General features: G+C 27.0%; 1 protein-coding gene across 2 annotated transcripts in view; it reads left to right on the top strand.

Moving 5' to 3' along the window:
* Positions 1 to 15,971, top strand: part of LOC107451748 (UDP-N-acetylglucosamine transporter) — a 62,839-nt gene extending 46,868 nt beyond the window's left edge. For both annotated transcript variants that reach the window (XM_071185463.2, XM_043044120.3), the window contains exons 2-8: positions 115 to 301; positions 4,683 to 4,837; positions 7,125 to 7,247; positions 8,073 to 8,247; positions 10,210 to 10,328; positions 11,727 to 11,860; positions 13,435 to 15,971. In XM_071185463.2, coding sequence (XP_071041564.1) covers positions 115 to 301; positions 4,683 to 4,837; positions 7,125 to 7,247; positions 8,073 to 8,247; positions 10,210 to 10,328; positions 11,727 to 11,860; positions 13,435 to 13,552 — 1,011 coding nt within the window. In that variant the 3' untranslated portion in view covers positions 13,553 to 15,971. The remainder of the gene's footprint in view (positions 1 to 114; positions 302 to 4,682; positions 4,838 to 7,124; positions 7,248 to 8,072; positions 8,248 to 10,209; positions 10,329 to 11,726; positions 11,861 to 13,434) is intronic.
* Positions 15,972 to 16,279: the final 308 nt, after the last annotated feature.

The raw sequence follows: 16,279 nt of genomic DNA, 5'->3' as shown, positions 1-16,279 counted from the left end.
TTTATTAATTTTTTAAAAGTCAGAACGCTGTTTATAATAACAGTTTCTTATTATGGTAATTATAATATAGAATAATTTTTATCCCTTATTATTTATAGAATTTCTTATTTTTAGATGTCTTCTCATTTAAAATATGTTTCTCTAACTGTGCTAGTTTTACAAACAACTGCACTTGTTTTACTTCTGAGATATTCAAGGACAGTTCCTCAAGCAGGACCAAGATATCTTGCTTCAACTACGATTGTTATATCTGAAATTTTAAAAATACTTGCCTGCCTAGCTGTTTTATGCATTGAATGTGGTATGGTATTTTTCAATCTATTTATATAATTTTCTAATATTTATGTACTCTAAATGTTTAAATTAAATCTAGCTCAAAGTCGCCCTGCCTGGAGGCCAGCTAATTGAGAAAGCCTTGGCCTGCACTAGGCTGTAGTGCTGACGAAGAAGAAGAAATGTTTATACTGTATTTGCATGCAAAATCATTTGTGGTCTGCTATTTTGTGACCCTTTAACATAAATTTAAATCCCCGAAAGCAGTCATTAGGACCAGTCGACAAAAGATTGTAAAGCACTAGCAAAGAGGGTATTATAAATCATCCTTAAGTTTCCAGGAAATGAAATTAATTCTTTAATTAATCTGCAAAAGTCTTAAAATTTTACTTCATAAATTTCATTGACACTTTTTTTTTTTGTATTAGCTTTTTTTTATTATTAAATTTTATAGTTCTTTGTTTTTTTTAGTCCTTTTTAAGTACAGTAGTTTTTTAATTTGTATTGAGACTTGCTTTAATTCTTGAAATTTAATTAGCTTTTGAGGTTTATCTGTAAAATGTGATCAAAAATACTTTTAAGTCTAAGTTTACTCTAGTTTTAAATAGTATGCAAATCGAAGATTAAGAGACATCTATGGTCTTGACAGACATGTCAGAAGTCTTATTTTGTCTAACACTATTTATATTTTTCTCTTTTTTCTGATTAGTTTTGAAACTTGTTTTTGACATAATGTGTGTATATGTTTGTTTGTTTTCTTTTTTCTTCAATTTTGTTCCATTAAACTCCTTTTAATACACAGACTATTTTTAACAAACAAAACAGCATTTCTGCAGTCCTTCCACGTTTTTATATGAATAAGTAATTAATTTTTTACTTCTTGAACTTACTTTGCTTTTTACCCCTAATCTAAAATAGGGAATGTAACATTTACACAAACTAAATTGGCAATTAATTACTATACATCAAAGCATTAGTGCAAATTGTTATGGATTTCAACGTTGACCATTCACAAAAATTTTAATACAAATCTGCAATCTACCCTGTATTTTATTTGTTTCTCTAAAAAATAATTTTTGGCAAATGAAAGAGACACATTTTTTATCTCTCAGTACAAAAACTGAGACGATGGCTGAGCGGTAGCACTGTCGTGCCACAGGTCCCTGGTTCGATCCTTTGGACGGGCAAGGTTGACTCAGCCTTTCATCCCTTCAGTGGGTCGATAAATGAGTATCAAGCATGCTTGGGAACTAAACACTGGGGGTTCTGCGTTCGGCTGACCACCTGACCGAAACATCTGCTCCTGCACCCCAGAGCCCAAGGTCAAGAAAACTGGGATGGGCACAGTAGGTCTTGAGCTGTCGCGCCGCTGAGTTTAGTTTACAAAAACTCAAAATTCTATTAATTATAAAAACTGTATTTTTTCATGTTAGACAGTAATGTTTAAATAAGTATTCTATAAAAAATTAAATTACTTTTTTAATTCTTACTGTAAGAAATATTCAAAGTTTTTGTTGTAGGTGTGACTTGTATGTATGATCAATGAAATAATGACGTATACAAATATTTACAAAGCAGATTTTATTTAATTAGTATATTAATGAACAGTAATAATATCATGAATGATATAGTAATAATATTTGCTTCTCATTCTGCTTTTGTCGTTGTAATTATTTTTCCTTCTTGGCTTTTTTTTTTTCTTCCTCATTGTTTATGTCTCTTCCCCTCTCTGCATATTTAAAGGTGTTTTCTATAATCTCTTTTCTGAGGATTTCAGGATTGTTCTGTATTATTCCCTATTCTGAAAAATAAATTTTTGTATTAATTGACTAAACCTAGCACTAGAAGTCCAAAAATATATCTTTAACAAAGTACAAATATATTTTTTTTATGTGATTTAAAAAATTTTATTGTAGAAAAAGTTAATTGCTAAATTTTACTTAATTTCAAACTCAGTATCTACATTTTATACTAACTTTATAAAAATGTAAATATCAATTTCAATTATTCTTTTTTTCTTTTATTCCCTTCTTTTTATTTGATTAAAGTAAAATTAGACCAGAAATCTGCTCTTAATATTATATTTATTTTAAAAAATAGAGAAATTGCTATAAAATAACAAAATTATGCTTTATATGAGGAAAAAAAATTCTAAAATCATGTTTTTTTTCTTTCTTTTAATTTCAACAAAATTCTTACCTTTTAATTCATTTTCTTAATCATATTATCATTTACGAAAAGATTTTCCTGAAAAAGCTGTAACTTTTCAGTCCAAACTGAATTAATAAACAATTGTACATAATGCCTCATGCTGAAATAATATTCATAATTATATATTAACTGGGATTCACACAACTAGATCAAAGGGTATAGTACTGTTGCCATTTATATATTTTTCAGCATATATTTTTTTTGCATTAACTTTTTTTATAGTTAGTTTAAATTGCATTTGTGTTCAATTAAAATGATGTTGCTGGTGGGACTTAAAAAAAATGTTACTCCTAGAATAAGAACATGTCGAAACCGCAACATTTGATAACTTTAATTTGAATTATTTTTTTTTATACTTTCTCTTGTGGATGTGACAATAATTAAGGATAAAATTAAATATACTTACCTTTTGTTACAAAGATTTGAGAAACACTTTTCTGCGGGCAAAAACACTGAATAATACCCCCTCCGATTATATATATTTAAATGTTTAAAGATTTTCTGAATTACTTGTTCAGTTATACAAGACCATGAAACAAAGATTTTTGGTGCAATCTTTTTACTCAGACATAGTGTCACTTTATGAATTAGAATAAGCAAGTTAATGACAAAATTTTCAATCTTATTTATTGAAATATGAATTGGTTTACACTTTTGCAGTTAACATTCAAAATTTCAAACATATTTAACCCTTTTATGGGCCATTTATTTCTAGTGAAGATAAATTTTATTATTTATGGAATTAAAATTGTTATAAAAATAGTAATTAATATAAGCAAAAAAAACTCATTTAGTTTATAAAAATGACATTTTTTTGGTGGTAAGTATATTTAACACGACTTTTTAGGAACTTATTGACTTTTACTTTTCTTTATTTATAAAATACATTTTATAAATGCTACAATCTTCAAAAAGAATTGTGTATTTTATAACTTTTATATGTTTTCTTAAATTAACAAATACAGTGTAACCTGCCAAGTTGACCACCCTTGTTAGTTGGGCACCTGCATAAGTTGACCTCAACTATCAAGAACGGAATTTTTCCTATATAATATACAGAAGCAAAACATTTGTAACTTGACCACCTGTCCATCTTGTATGTTGACCACTGAAATAAGTCAATTTTATCTAGGAGTATTATGAAATTCTATTCTAAAACCCTCATAAGTTGACCAGGAAAAAAAATTCAGAAAATTTTCTGTCATTTTGGCAATGTATGTTACAATTTCACTTGTTTTGTGAAATAGTGTAAAAAGCTAATCTAAATCCTTTTGTGAGTTGACCATCAGGGAAAACTGTAAGGCGTCAGCTTTTGACCAGTTCTTTCATCCGTTCATTGAAAACAGGTGTGTTAGTTGAAAAGTTGCTCTTCCAGTTGCAATAGTGAGCATTTGAAAAAATGAATGCTCTGAAATATGCTTTGATCCTTTATTTATGGTCTTTGATCTTTAAGTGTAGTAAATAAATTTTGAAGTGTTCAAATAATTTTATTTTGTTAAAGTTTTCAAATTACATGTTTTCGTGTTCTGATATTTTAAGAAATTATATTTATTAAACACTTCGCATGCATAACTAACGAAATAATTTTTTTTTTTTTAATTAGTTAAATATTAGAATTATGTGTGTCAAATTGAAGTTCATTCAGGTTTAAACACATTTCTTACGATATTCATTTGCATATTTTCTGAATAAAATTTTTAAGTCAAGTAAAAAAAAAAAATATATATATAGCAACTTAATATAGGAAACGAAAAAGTAAACAATGGCCCACCCCCTCTATAAGTTGACCACTAAAACAATGCACCACAAGTGGTCAACTTACACAAGGTTTACTGTAGTTGCGAATTTTATTCAAACACACTTCAAGAAAGCTAAAGTTATTAACAAATGAAAACCTAAATCAAAAGTGGTAAAAATGTTCACCATGGACTTTGAAAATTGGTGATAAGTATACTTACCACGGCTTTAAAAAGGGTTAACTAAGTTAAAATTTTAAAATATGAATTGGTACTGTTAATAAACAAAATTTCGAACATATTTAAGGACTTCAAAATTTTCTTCCTTGTAGTCCACTTTTTTGTAGATTGAGCTATCTAGTTAGAACTTAAAGGTTTTAAATATACATCTATAGAAAACACATGCTTTAACAATTTATTATTAGTAGTATAAAACTTACTTTTCTTTTGTGTTTTTTCTAGGTTGGTCTTTGTCTCATTTAAAATTACTACTTTTTCAAGAAATTTTTAAGAAACCAGTCGAAACTTTGAAGCTACTTATACCAGCAAGTTTATATACATTGCAAAATAATTTATTATTTATTGCATTGTCTGTCTTAGATGCTGCTACTTATCAAGTAATATGCCTTATTATTTAATATTGATATTTAATTCAACTGAGATAAATTGAACTTTTTAATGTATTAATTATTTTAAACCCACCTTATTATGAAACTGAGAGTCTTGTTTAGGCTTTTATAATGTTATTGTGTTACCAAGTCCTTGGAATCCTAATCACATTTTGAAGGGAAAAAAATTGCTTCCTGGAATGAGTCTACAATATTGTCCTGGCATTTACTTATCATTGCAAATCCTGCAAAATATTTAGAATACATTAGTAATGTCATAGAAGAATTTTCAAATACTATTATAGGGAGCCGTGGTGGCTCAGGAGCTAGACCTTTTGCCTCCCAATAATATGAACCCAGTTTGAATCCCAGCAATGGCTGGTCGATACAATTTCCGCACCGACCACAGTGCTGATATAAAATATCCTCAGTGGTAGATGGATCATGGGTTAAAATCCCCTTGCTGTCAGGCTAACTGTGGGAGGTTTTTCTCTCCTCGTGATGCACATGTGGATTAGTTATATAAAAAAAAGCCTTCCACAAAGGCAAACTTTCTCCCAATACTAGATTCAGGTGTTCCTTTGTCTTCTGGATTAGGTTCAAAATTACAATGCTACAGAGTGGAACATGGTATTGTAAACCCGAAAATTATAAATTATATTATACAACGATTATAAAATAAAATACTATTATTGGAGCTCTGGTGGCTCAGGAGATAAAGGGCTCATCTTCCTATGAGGTGACTCTTCCACACATGGCTGGCATTATTGACATAAAATATCCTCTGTGATAGACGATCATAGAGTTGTCTTGCAATTAGAATAACTATGGAAGGTTTTCATGGTTTTCCTCTTCATATAATGCAAATGCTGGCTCCATCAAAAAGTCCTCCACTAAGGCGAATTTCTCGCAATTCTTGATCCTGGTGTTCCCTTGTCTTCTGTATTGGGATCAAAATTAAAAGGCTACAAAGTTGAACATTTCTTTCTAGTTGTGAACTTAAAATTAGATTAGCTGTTCGACAATGAAATATAAAATTAAATACTGTTACGGAAAGTGACGCCCGGTGGCTGAGCGGTAGCGCTTCACGCTGTCGTGCCACAGGTCCCTGGTTCGACTCAGCCTTTCATCCCTTCAGTGGGTCGATAAATGAGTACCAAGCATGCTTGGGAACTAAACACTGGGGGTTTCGCATTCGGCTGACCACCTAACCGGAACATCTGCTCCTGCACCCCAGAGCCCAAAGGTCAAGATAATTTAGATGGGCACAGTAGGCCTTGGCCCTCTGTGGGCTAACGCACTGCTGAGTTTAGTTTAGTTTATTATGGGAAGTGAATTAATGCATAGTTGATTCAACCCTTTTTTTGATTTAAAAAATAATAATGACTTTAAGTTGTTATCTTATTCTAAAAATTTTTAATATTTGTGCTTTATTCACTTTGTTTAGCTTTATCAATAGAATAGGTTTATTTACAAAAATAATATATTTTGTAAAATAATATATTTTGTAAAATAATAAATTTTATTACTTTACTTGAAGTAACTTTATTTTACAGATTTAGTCAGATATGTTTTATTAAGGAGGTATAAGCTTGATTCAATTACTTAATACAGGGTTTCTTCAACAGTGCAAAAAAAATATGGAAGAAACTATTTTAGAATAAATAGACTTTCTTTCAAACCAAAGTGAAAGAAATGGAAAATACTATTTTTCTAAAAGAAGTATCAAATGTTATAATTTTTTTCTTTTTAACAATGTGCGCCTTGCAACATATTTTATAAAGAAATAGTATTAATTTCCGAGTTATTTTGTTCATTATTTTTTAAATAAGTGAAAGCTAAAACATTGCTGCAAACTTTACTGGATTTTGTCTGTTTCTCCTGTTAAACTGAGTTAATTAAAATTGTCCTAGTTTTTGTACATTTTTAAAAATTCCTTAAAATTGAGTATAAACGTATAAACGATGCTCCACTGTATATAAAAATAGTTATTATTTTAAAAAATTATATGTGCAAAACTTTTAACTTTTCAGTACTATATCACTTTAATTTACACATTTTCTATAATACTTATGTTTTAATTAGTTTTATTGATAATTTTTAGTTTCTTACATTTTGAATTTTTTTTTTTCTGTGTGAAAAATAGGTTCCATCTGGATGAAATACCATTCTGACTTTACTTGCTGTACTTTTCTTTTATACAAATTACATAAAAATAGTTTTTGAATGTATGTTTATTACGGGGAATAATATATTTTATAGTTATAAATATAATATAAATGTTTCTTTTCATTAGGTGACTTATCAGCTTAAAATTTTAACCACAGCTATGTTTTCTGTTATGATACTTCATAAAAGATTAGTACCTACCCAATGGTTGGCTCTTGTTCTACTTATGATTGGTGTCATTCTTGTACAGGTTTGGAACTTTATTTTATAAGATCAATAAGTTTAGGATCTTTTGTAAGGGGGATTCTTTTGTAAGGTTCATCAAAAGTATTTTTTTTTATTGTTTATTTCTCTGGAGAAAAAAAAAATCCTTACATTTTGTACTGTTTTTGCATTAATGTTTTTTTTATCTATTTTTTTAATAATAAATGATTAATTTTTTTAATAATTAATTTTAAAAAAGACAAACTATTTTTCTTTAATTTTGTACTGTCTTTGCATTAGTGTTTTCTTATCTATATTCAATATAGCAAATTAATTTTAAATACGAAACGATTTTTTTTATTGTTTTTTATTTTGTGATACATTGCCTCCAATTTTATTTTCTTATAATTAATTTTTATTCATTGTTTTTACATTAATGTTTTTTTTTATTGTTATTTTTTTATTATATAATAAATTGGCTTTAGAAGTATTTTTAATAATTAATTTTTTCAAAAAAATAAATACTATTTTTCTTTAATTTTGTACTATTTTTGCATTAATGTTTATGTATCAATATTCAATTAGCAAATAAATTTTAAATACAAAACAATTTTTTTAATTGTTTTTAATGATAGTAAAATTTTTAAAAAAAACTGAAAGTAAAATAATTTTATCGAAATAATGCAGCTCATGTCTTATATTTGTTTCTAAATAATTTTGTTGAAATTGAGGTGCCAGAAATATTACTTGCAAATTATTTTAAAGTATAGTTCATGCCTTATTTTGAATTTAATTTCTGTCTTAATTATTTGTTAATGTGATAAAATCTTGTAAAGAATAAAAAGTTTAAGTTCTATTTCTGTTTCATTAGATGCCTTCATCAGATTCCAATGTAAATTCTCCTTCTGAAAGAAGTATGTCATCACATTTCCTGGGTTTGTTTGTAGTATTAATAGCCTGTTTCTCAAGTGGATTCAGTGGGGTTTATTTTGAAAAGCTTTTAAAAAGCTCAGCCCAGTCTTTATGGATTAGAAACATTCAACTTGGTAAGCTTATATTTGAAAATGCTCATTATCAAATAGCAATTTCAACCATAAATCTCTTAAATGAAAGACTGTCATCTTTCAGAAAAAGGTTTTGTAATAGTTCTAAAAATGTCTAAACTATAGTCAGTTTGTGCGACCAACATCAAACTATATAGAAATAATCAGAAAATAGCTTTCATATTTCCCATGCAATGAATCTACTAAAGCTCTTGAAAATCATAGTGCTACTAAAAATTTTTAAAATATGCTCTTTAACCTTGTCATATTGTAATCTTGACATATTGTATTTTGGTATTGGTTGTTGCAAGGTATCTAGAAATATGTTTCTTGGTTTCTGTATAAATCCCAGATAGGAAAATAAGGTTTATTTCCACTCTAAAAAAATCTGTATGGAATCAGGAATGGTCTGTGAAATTGAATTTTTCCATATTAAAAGACTAATTTTGATAAAATTAATTTTTTCCCCGTCTGAAATTGGGTGGGAACCCTGTTTTAAAAAGTTGTATAGATGACCTTATTGCCGTATTTCTGTATGTTTCTGCAAATATATTTCTCAATGTGGAAATATTTTCAAACTTAATATTTGCCACTGCTTTAAGAATCCAATGTTATTTTTTAAATAAAATATGATTTTTATTTTACCTATTCTTAACTTTCTAAAAATAAACTTTTCGGTTGTTATTGTCGACTTGTTTCTACCTGAATATAGTGTTTACTGTTTTATCTCCAATATATTTTAAATTGCGTTATTAATTCAAATTTTCAACTCAATTTTTTTAATATTGGAAACCCTATGGCGGAATTTTTTTGGGCTTTCTGCGACATACTTCTTTAGTACTAATATCTTTCTGCTAGATACTTTTAATAATAACAAATACATATGTTACTAATTTTAAGTAACAGAAAGGACAGAAACATAAAAAAAAATAATAAACACTTTTTAGATAAAATAAAATAATTTTTTTAATTGAATATGTTATGTTTTTTTGTTCTTATATTATTGGCGACGGTCTCGTATTTTGTAGGGGGAAAACACACTAATTATTTTCTTTTTTTCCATTTTGTATATCTTTAACACATTAAAAAAGTTATAACAATAAATTGTGAAATCCGTAGCTGAAATTACGGGGAAAAAAAAGATCAATGACGAAATCTTGCAAAGTGGACGCTTCAAGAAGGGGTAACTAAATGCATGTTTTCATTTTGAGATTCAGTTGTTATAGTAAATAATATCGTATTCAAAATATAAGATTTTAAAAACTATGTGGAAATCAATAGTTATTACTTCATTATTCTTTATTTTTCATTATTCTTAAATAAAAATAGATAAATTATAAGCATTTTTTGCCTCTCCGATGCGTAAGAAAGGCATGTTTTGAATATAATTCTGATGAAAGGCTTTCAGAAAATCTTTCTGCAAGAACTCGGTATCGTTCTGCAGCAATGTCGCTGTGTCGCCAGAATTCTATCACGGGGTTTGGAAAAAATGAAAGCAGGATGCATAGTGTTTTTAAAAAGTGCTTCAAGGTGGTTATTTTTGATTTACGTTTTTAAAAGCCCTTAAAGATGCTTTTTTTATTCAAAGTTAGTTAAAAATGCTTTTCTATCACTTAAAGAGAGATTTTTTTCTTTACCTTTTCAATTGTCGTTCTAAGTTACAAAAAATTCATAATTTTCACAATTTTCTCTGCGATATTTATCAGAAACTAGTTAGTTTTACCATGACTATGTTATGATTTTGATAACTTATCGTTTAAACTTTAAACGATAGAAAAAAAATAATTTTATTACTGCACAAAACCTAATTATGATTTTTTTTGGAAAGTGATTACAAATAATTTTTGAGTGCTTGAAAAGTACTTAAAAGGAGCTTATTTTTTGTTGAAAAATCTGGCTAATGACCATGTAGTTTCCACAATGAGAGACATACTTTTTAATTATAAATTCTATCTCATTTTTCAGCTATCTTTAGTGTCTTCCTTGGTATTGGAGCTGTAATTTTTCAAGATTATGAAGCTGTTTCTCAGAATGGTATTTTTCAAGGATATTATACAACAACTTGGATACTCATTTTTTTGCAGGTATGTTACGATTTTGTTTTTACAAAGCATATTAACTACACTGGTCAATTGGTTTAAGTTTAGTTACTCGGCGCTTAAAGCAGTATTTCATTAAGTAACATCACGCTGAACAAAATGAAAAATATTACAAGGGAATAATTGGAGCATTGCCAGATTGTTACGTTTTTACTTCCTTGATATTGTACACTAAACCAGAAGAAAGGAAATTTCCGTCAATTGTAATAAATTGTGCTTCTTGTAAAAAGGAATAAAAAATAAAACTTTAAAAAAATTATAAAAATGAAAGAATTAAAAATGATTTTCATTACAGTTTTTTAAAACAAACTCTTTAATCTATGTTATATAATATATATAAAAACCATCTATGTTTATAGAATGTTATTAACTGTTGGAGTTATAGTGGTAAATAAAAAATTTTACTTGTGATATTTTTAATATCATTTACTATTATAAAAACTTATCAGCAATAATTTTCTGAGAAAAATTGAAGATTAAGTGAAAAAGCAAATGGGAAAAAATTTATCAGTATGATTTGATAAATTGTGTGAGTGCTTGTCCCGCGTGTCATTTTTATGAACGATAAAACTGTATTAGACCTAAAATAAATGCTATTATATCAGTGAATAAGAAAGCATGCATGCTTTAGCAATGTATTTTACTTGGCCGGATATCGTAAAACAGTAATAGACTCTTATGTGTTATGCCATACAATGAAAAGTGATGCCTTTAGCGGTATGTCTCAGATTTTGTGGTATGAATATTTTAAGTTCAAATTATCAGGGTAGGTACTATATTTACGTCACACTAGAGTGCACTCTGGGCTATTGGCGACGGTCTGGGAAACATCCCTGAGGGACCGATACTGCGCACCCTCAGGCCCTACACAGGCTGATCAAAGTGGTCACCCACCCGCTTACTGACCGCAGCCAGTGATACTTGACTTAGGTGTTCTACCGAGAACCGTGTCTTTCCGATCAGTCCACTGCAGGACAAATTATCAGGGTAGAAATCTTTTTGAATTTGTGACTCTGAACTAAAAATAATGTATAAACAAAGCATAACTTGAAGGGATGAAAATGGTGCCCGAATTTGCCTCCTAGCAACTCCCTAGAATAATTTACGGACAAAGTACAAATTAAATTTGTTAAAATTGTACTTAAAATCATGCTATAGATTCTCAAATATCTTTTTTTTTTTTTGTAACAAATATATATTTTTATGATATTTCTCTAGCAAAGTTAGTTTTGTTTTTTATTTTTACAAAATAATATTGCATAAAATGTATAAATATGAAAAATTTAAATGTTAGTGTTGTATTATAATGACCTGAAACTAAATTATAGTTGCTTTATAGATATTTATTTATTTTTTAAGGTAACTTTTTTCTTTTGTTTGTAGGCTTTTGGAGGATTAGTTGTTTCAACTGTGATTAAGTATGCTGATAATATTTTAAAAGGATTTGCAACTTCTGTTTCAATTGTAGTTTCAACTATATGTTCATATTATTTATTGGGGGATTTTCAACCTACTCAGTAAGTTTTACAGAAAGCCTTTTTATTTACCTTGATCTTAGATTGAATAAATTTCATTTAAAAAAAAAGTTTTTATTGAAACATTAATGATAACGAGTGATTGCATTCCGGGCTTTTCGTATCATCCATCCGAATCTGGAAATTAAGAGCAGGGTTGACACTGGCGACTGAACTGCAACTTTTTTCGACCTGAGGCGACTATGGCAACTTTTTTTTGACCTGAAAGGGCTAAAAAAAAAGCAACTATTTTCTAGAAAAAGAGACTATTGGGAGACTTTTCTGTGCTCCTAGCGATGTTTTTTTTTTTTTTTTTTTTTTTTAGCATAAATCGGGTTGACAACCTCCGCCCTGCGGTAGCTTTTGAACACAATGACTTTTTTTTTCTTAAAAAATAAACAATTTTGAATTGCAAATTTGAGTCATCATTTATTAATGCTCTCAATTTGCACAGATTCCATTGTAAATCTATTTTATTTCTCGGGTGCCTTTTCAACGGTTATTGAAATCCTGCATGATTTTAAAAAACCTAATTAATGCAGTATTAAGATGTGTGAATTTCGAATTTGAATAATCACTTTTCACAACATATATTTGCTAAATCAATTATTGGTTAAACTGAAAATTTTTTAGAAAAAGTATGTTTTTTTTTTTTTTAATGAAACAATATTTTTTTGAATGATTTCTAATAATCGAAAATATTCAATTTTCTGCATATATACTAATTTTTTTGATGTAAAAATTTAGTTCTAGAAACACTAACGTTTATATAAAAATTTTCATTTTTGCTACCCACTTGACTAAATGGATCATGGTATATGATAATTTAAAAAAAATTATAGTCATATTTTTGTTCTTATTAAAGCAACTATTTTCATACTTTTCGGCAACTATTTTCATGCTTTAAGCTACAAAAAGCAACTATATTTTCTGTTGCAACCCTGCAAGTGTAAGGCAGGTGATTTTTCCTCGAATTTTGTATATTTCAAGACCATTGGTGCATGGACTTCTGCAAGTCAAAAACTTATAATCCGGCGAAATCGCAATCTGTCGTTTTACTGGGATAGTTGAGTGCATAGTGGTCAATGCTGACCAAGCATAAAGAAAAACTAATCTTTGAACTTATAAAGAACTTTTATTAAGTAAGAAAAAAAAATATAGCTTAACTTAAACATCACATAACTGTGAAAGAAAACGTAAAAAATACACTTACAATTAATGTGTAAATTTATCTTTAAATTATTTTTAAATGTTCGAAATAAACTTAAGATAAAGGTCACTGTCATTAAATCTTTTCTCTTACATTTTCTATAGTCATTGCAAAAGCAAAAAATGATGGCTGTTGTAGTTTGCAAGATTTTATCAGGTTTTTTTTTTTTTTAGTTAAAACTATTTCAGTATAAAAATTTTAATAATATTATTATCAAAAGCGATTGTAATTATTAGTCTTGTTGTATAAAGGCTTGTAAATATTCGTAGTAAACAACTTCTGAATAATATAAAAATAAATATATAAAATATTCAGTGTGTAATTATTTTGCAATTTCCTTTTTGTTGATTTTACATTTTTATTTCAGTACGTTTTTTGTTGGAGCAACAATTGTTATAATTGCCACATTATTGTATGGATACCCTGCAAAGAAGTTAGAAAAATGCTCAACTTTGACACCACGTGAAAAAACAATTGGAAGATGATCCCCTTACTTTATTTTTAAAGGCCAAAGTTTTAAATATTCGGATAACTCGACTCTTATAAGTCATGACCCCATACTTAATATTATTTATTTTTGTTGTGAGTTGTTATTTATTGTTATTGATTTCTTAAAAGTCATTTTATTAAGGAGACAATTTTTTTAATTTATTTCCACAATCTTAAGAAGACTCAATGTTGTTGTAAGGAATAATATTATTTTATTCTGATAAATATAAAAGTTATATTTTTTTTCTTGTATTTGTTAAAAATAAGATTAAAGTAGCAATTTAAAAAATTCCATGCTAATAAGTTAGCAAAACAAAGATTAAACACATAATTTTACTAAACATTTTGTTGGAATATGTTTGATTAAAGTATTATTATTTAATTTAACTATAGTTTTTAAGAGCATTTATTATGTATCATATACATGTAAGTTTAATTTCATAGTGGTATATTTTCTGTTAATTAAAAGAAAGGGGATATAATCATAAAAATTAACTAACTATCCTTTAAAATGAAATATATTTTATATTGCATTTAAGATACAGTTTAACCTAAGCTATGTATGTAGTAAGTTATTAATCGATAATTTTTTTTTTTAATTTTCGTACAATTATAGAATGTAAATAGTTTTTCGGCTACAATTTCTAGCTCTGGAGATTTATGTAAGAAAATTTATAATAATGCAATAAAAAAAAAGTTTTATTGTTTTAAAATTTTGAACACATTTTACATTAAACGGGAGCAGCACAGTAGAAGCCTGAAAAAGAGAACAATTTTTTAATGAATCTAAAACGATTGTGATAAACTTAATACACTTTTTTTAATTATCTTATTGTATATATTTTAGTATTCAGTTTACAATGTGACTAATACAAAAAAAAATTTAAAAATTAGTGCGTATTTAATACAATTTTTAAAACTCATCTATATTATCTATAACTTTCTGTACTCATAAGTTTAAATAAAACACCAACACTTGATTTCTTTTTTAAACTACATAAATGTAGTTTTTGTTGTGCATAGGATTTTTAAAAAAATAACTATGAATGCATGAATACCAAATCCATAACTGACTTCTTCACCATTGTTTTTAACAGTTCTAAGTGCTAGTCTTGCTCTTTTTCTTATTGATCTACCCTGATGTGACACCTCATATGTTTTTAGAGTAGCAGCTGAAATTTTGCAGTCATTTTTATTTTGAGCCTATTCTCAGAGTTCTGGGCCAACATTTATTTCTAAGGTGTTCCAAAACTGCCAATAACCGTTTGCAATCTTCATTAAAAATTATTACATCTAAATAAGCTGCAATTTAAATTATTTATAATGAAAGTATCATTAATTTTTTTTTCTTGCGTAAATTTTCGTAAAATATTTCAATAATGTTAAAAAGATAGTATTTTACTAAAATTCTTTGATAGGAGTGCATAAATTTATACACACATGTTCCTCTGTTTATATATGTTGCAGTGCATCCTGCACCATGCTCGACATATTATGCTGTAACTTTTACAGTTTTACAAAAATGAATGCAATAATCTCAAAAGTATAAATTATCCAAAAATGCAATATAAATTGCTTTTCATTTTTTTTTTTTTTTTTAAATTTACTGTGTTGTTCCCTCATAATCTATAAAATTTAGCCCGAATCAGTTTTTTTTCTTCAGTATATTATTTAACTATTATTTCCTAAAAAAAACTATATTACTTGAATGTAAATTAGTGGAGCTTTTTTTTTTATAGAATTGTTGTTAAAGTGGAACAAATAAACTTCTTTAATTTTTAAAAAATAAATAAATGAAATTAAACATGCAACTTTAAAAATAATATATTTTAAATTAAAAGCAATATTGAAAAATGTAATTTGATCACATTTAGAATCCTAACTGTTTCTCCTAATATTTATTATGATTTCTGTGAAAGGTTTGTCCTACATTATTTAAACATAAATATATATAATTTTCAGATCATAATTCTCTGTCATTTTAAAGCAAATTACATTCTATCAATACATTGGCAATGAAAGTTATAAGATATTAAATAATATCATTTTATATTGTTGTTGATTAATGAAATAATAATACTAATACTTTGAATTTTTCACTTCTAATGCATATATATAAACTGAGAAAAATCTTTCCAATTCTTCAAAAAGGTATTTTATAAATAATATATGTTTTTATTTATGACAATTTAATATTTTATTATTTTTATGTTACTTAAGTATATTACTTAATGAGGCTATAATCAACTTAAAAATCTTGTGTTAATAAGAAATTATTACAGTTTTATCAAAGTTTTAAGTGTTGGTTCTGGTTTCTTAATATTATGTTTATTAATTATATTAAATGATGTATATTTAATTTGTTTAAATTTCCATTTATTCTGTATTAATTTCTCTAAAATTTTGAAATTAATACAGGCTGCAAAACTAAATGTTAATGTGTACAAAATTAAATGCTAAAATTTATTTTTTTAAGTGTCTATCATATTCAGCTGGTCAATTTAGAAAGAAGCAAATTGTTTTGTTTAGGATAACATCAAACTATCATAATTAAATTAAATAAATGCATGACTGATAAAATAAAAACAATCCATAATAATTTACATAAAGTAATCTTTAATCAAAGAAATTTTCTATTCTATATGTATCTCAACCACAAATAAAAGATTTTACAGTAAAAGAAAATAGTTGTTTAATAATGTGAATTGTATTCTAAATTTTAA

The sequence above is a fragment of the Parasteatoda tepidariorum genome, chromosome 5, assembly GCF_982258835.1.
Source record: "Parasteatoda tepidariorum strain Cologne lab strain chromosome 5, Ptep-v5.0, whole genome shotgun sequence".
Classification (NCBI taxonomy): Eukaryota; Metazoa; Arthropoda; class Arachnida; order Araneae; family Theridiidae; genus Parasteatoda; species Parasteatoda tepidariorum.
This window is presented reverse-complemented; position numbering and strand designations above follow the sequence as displayed.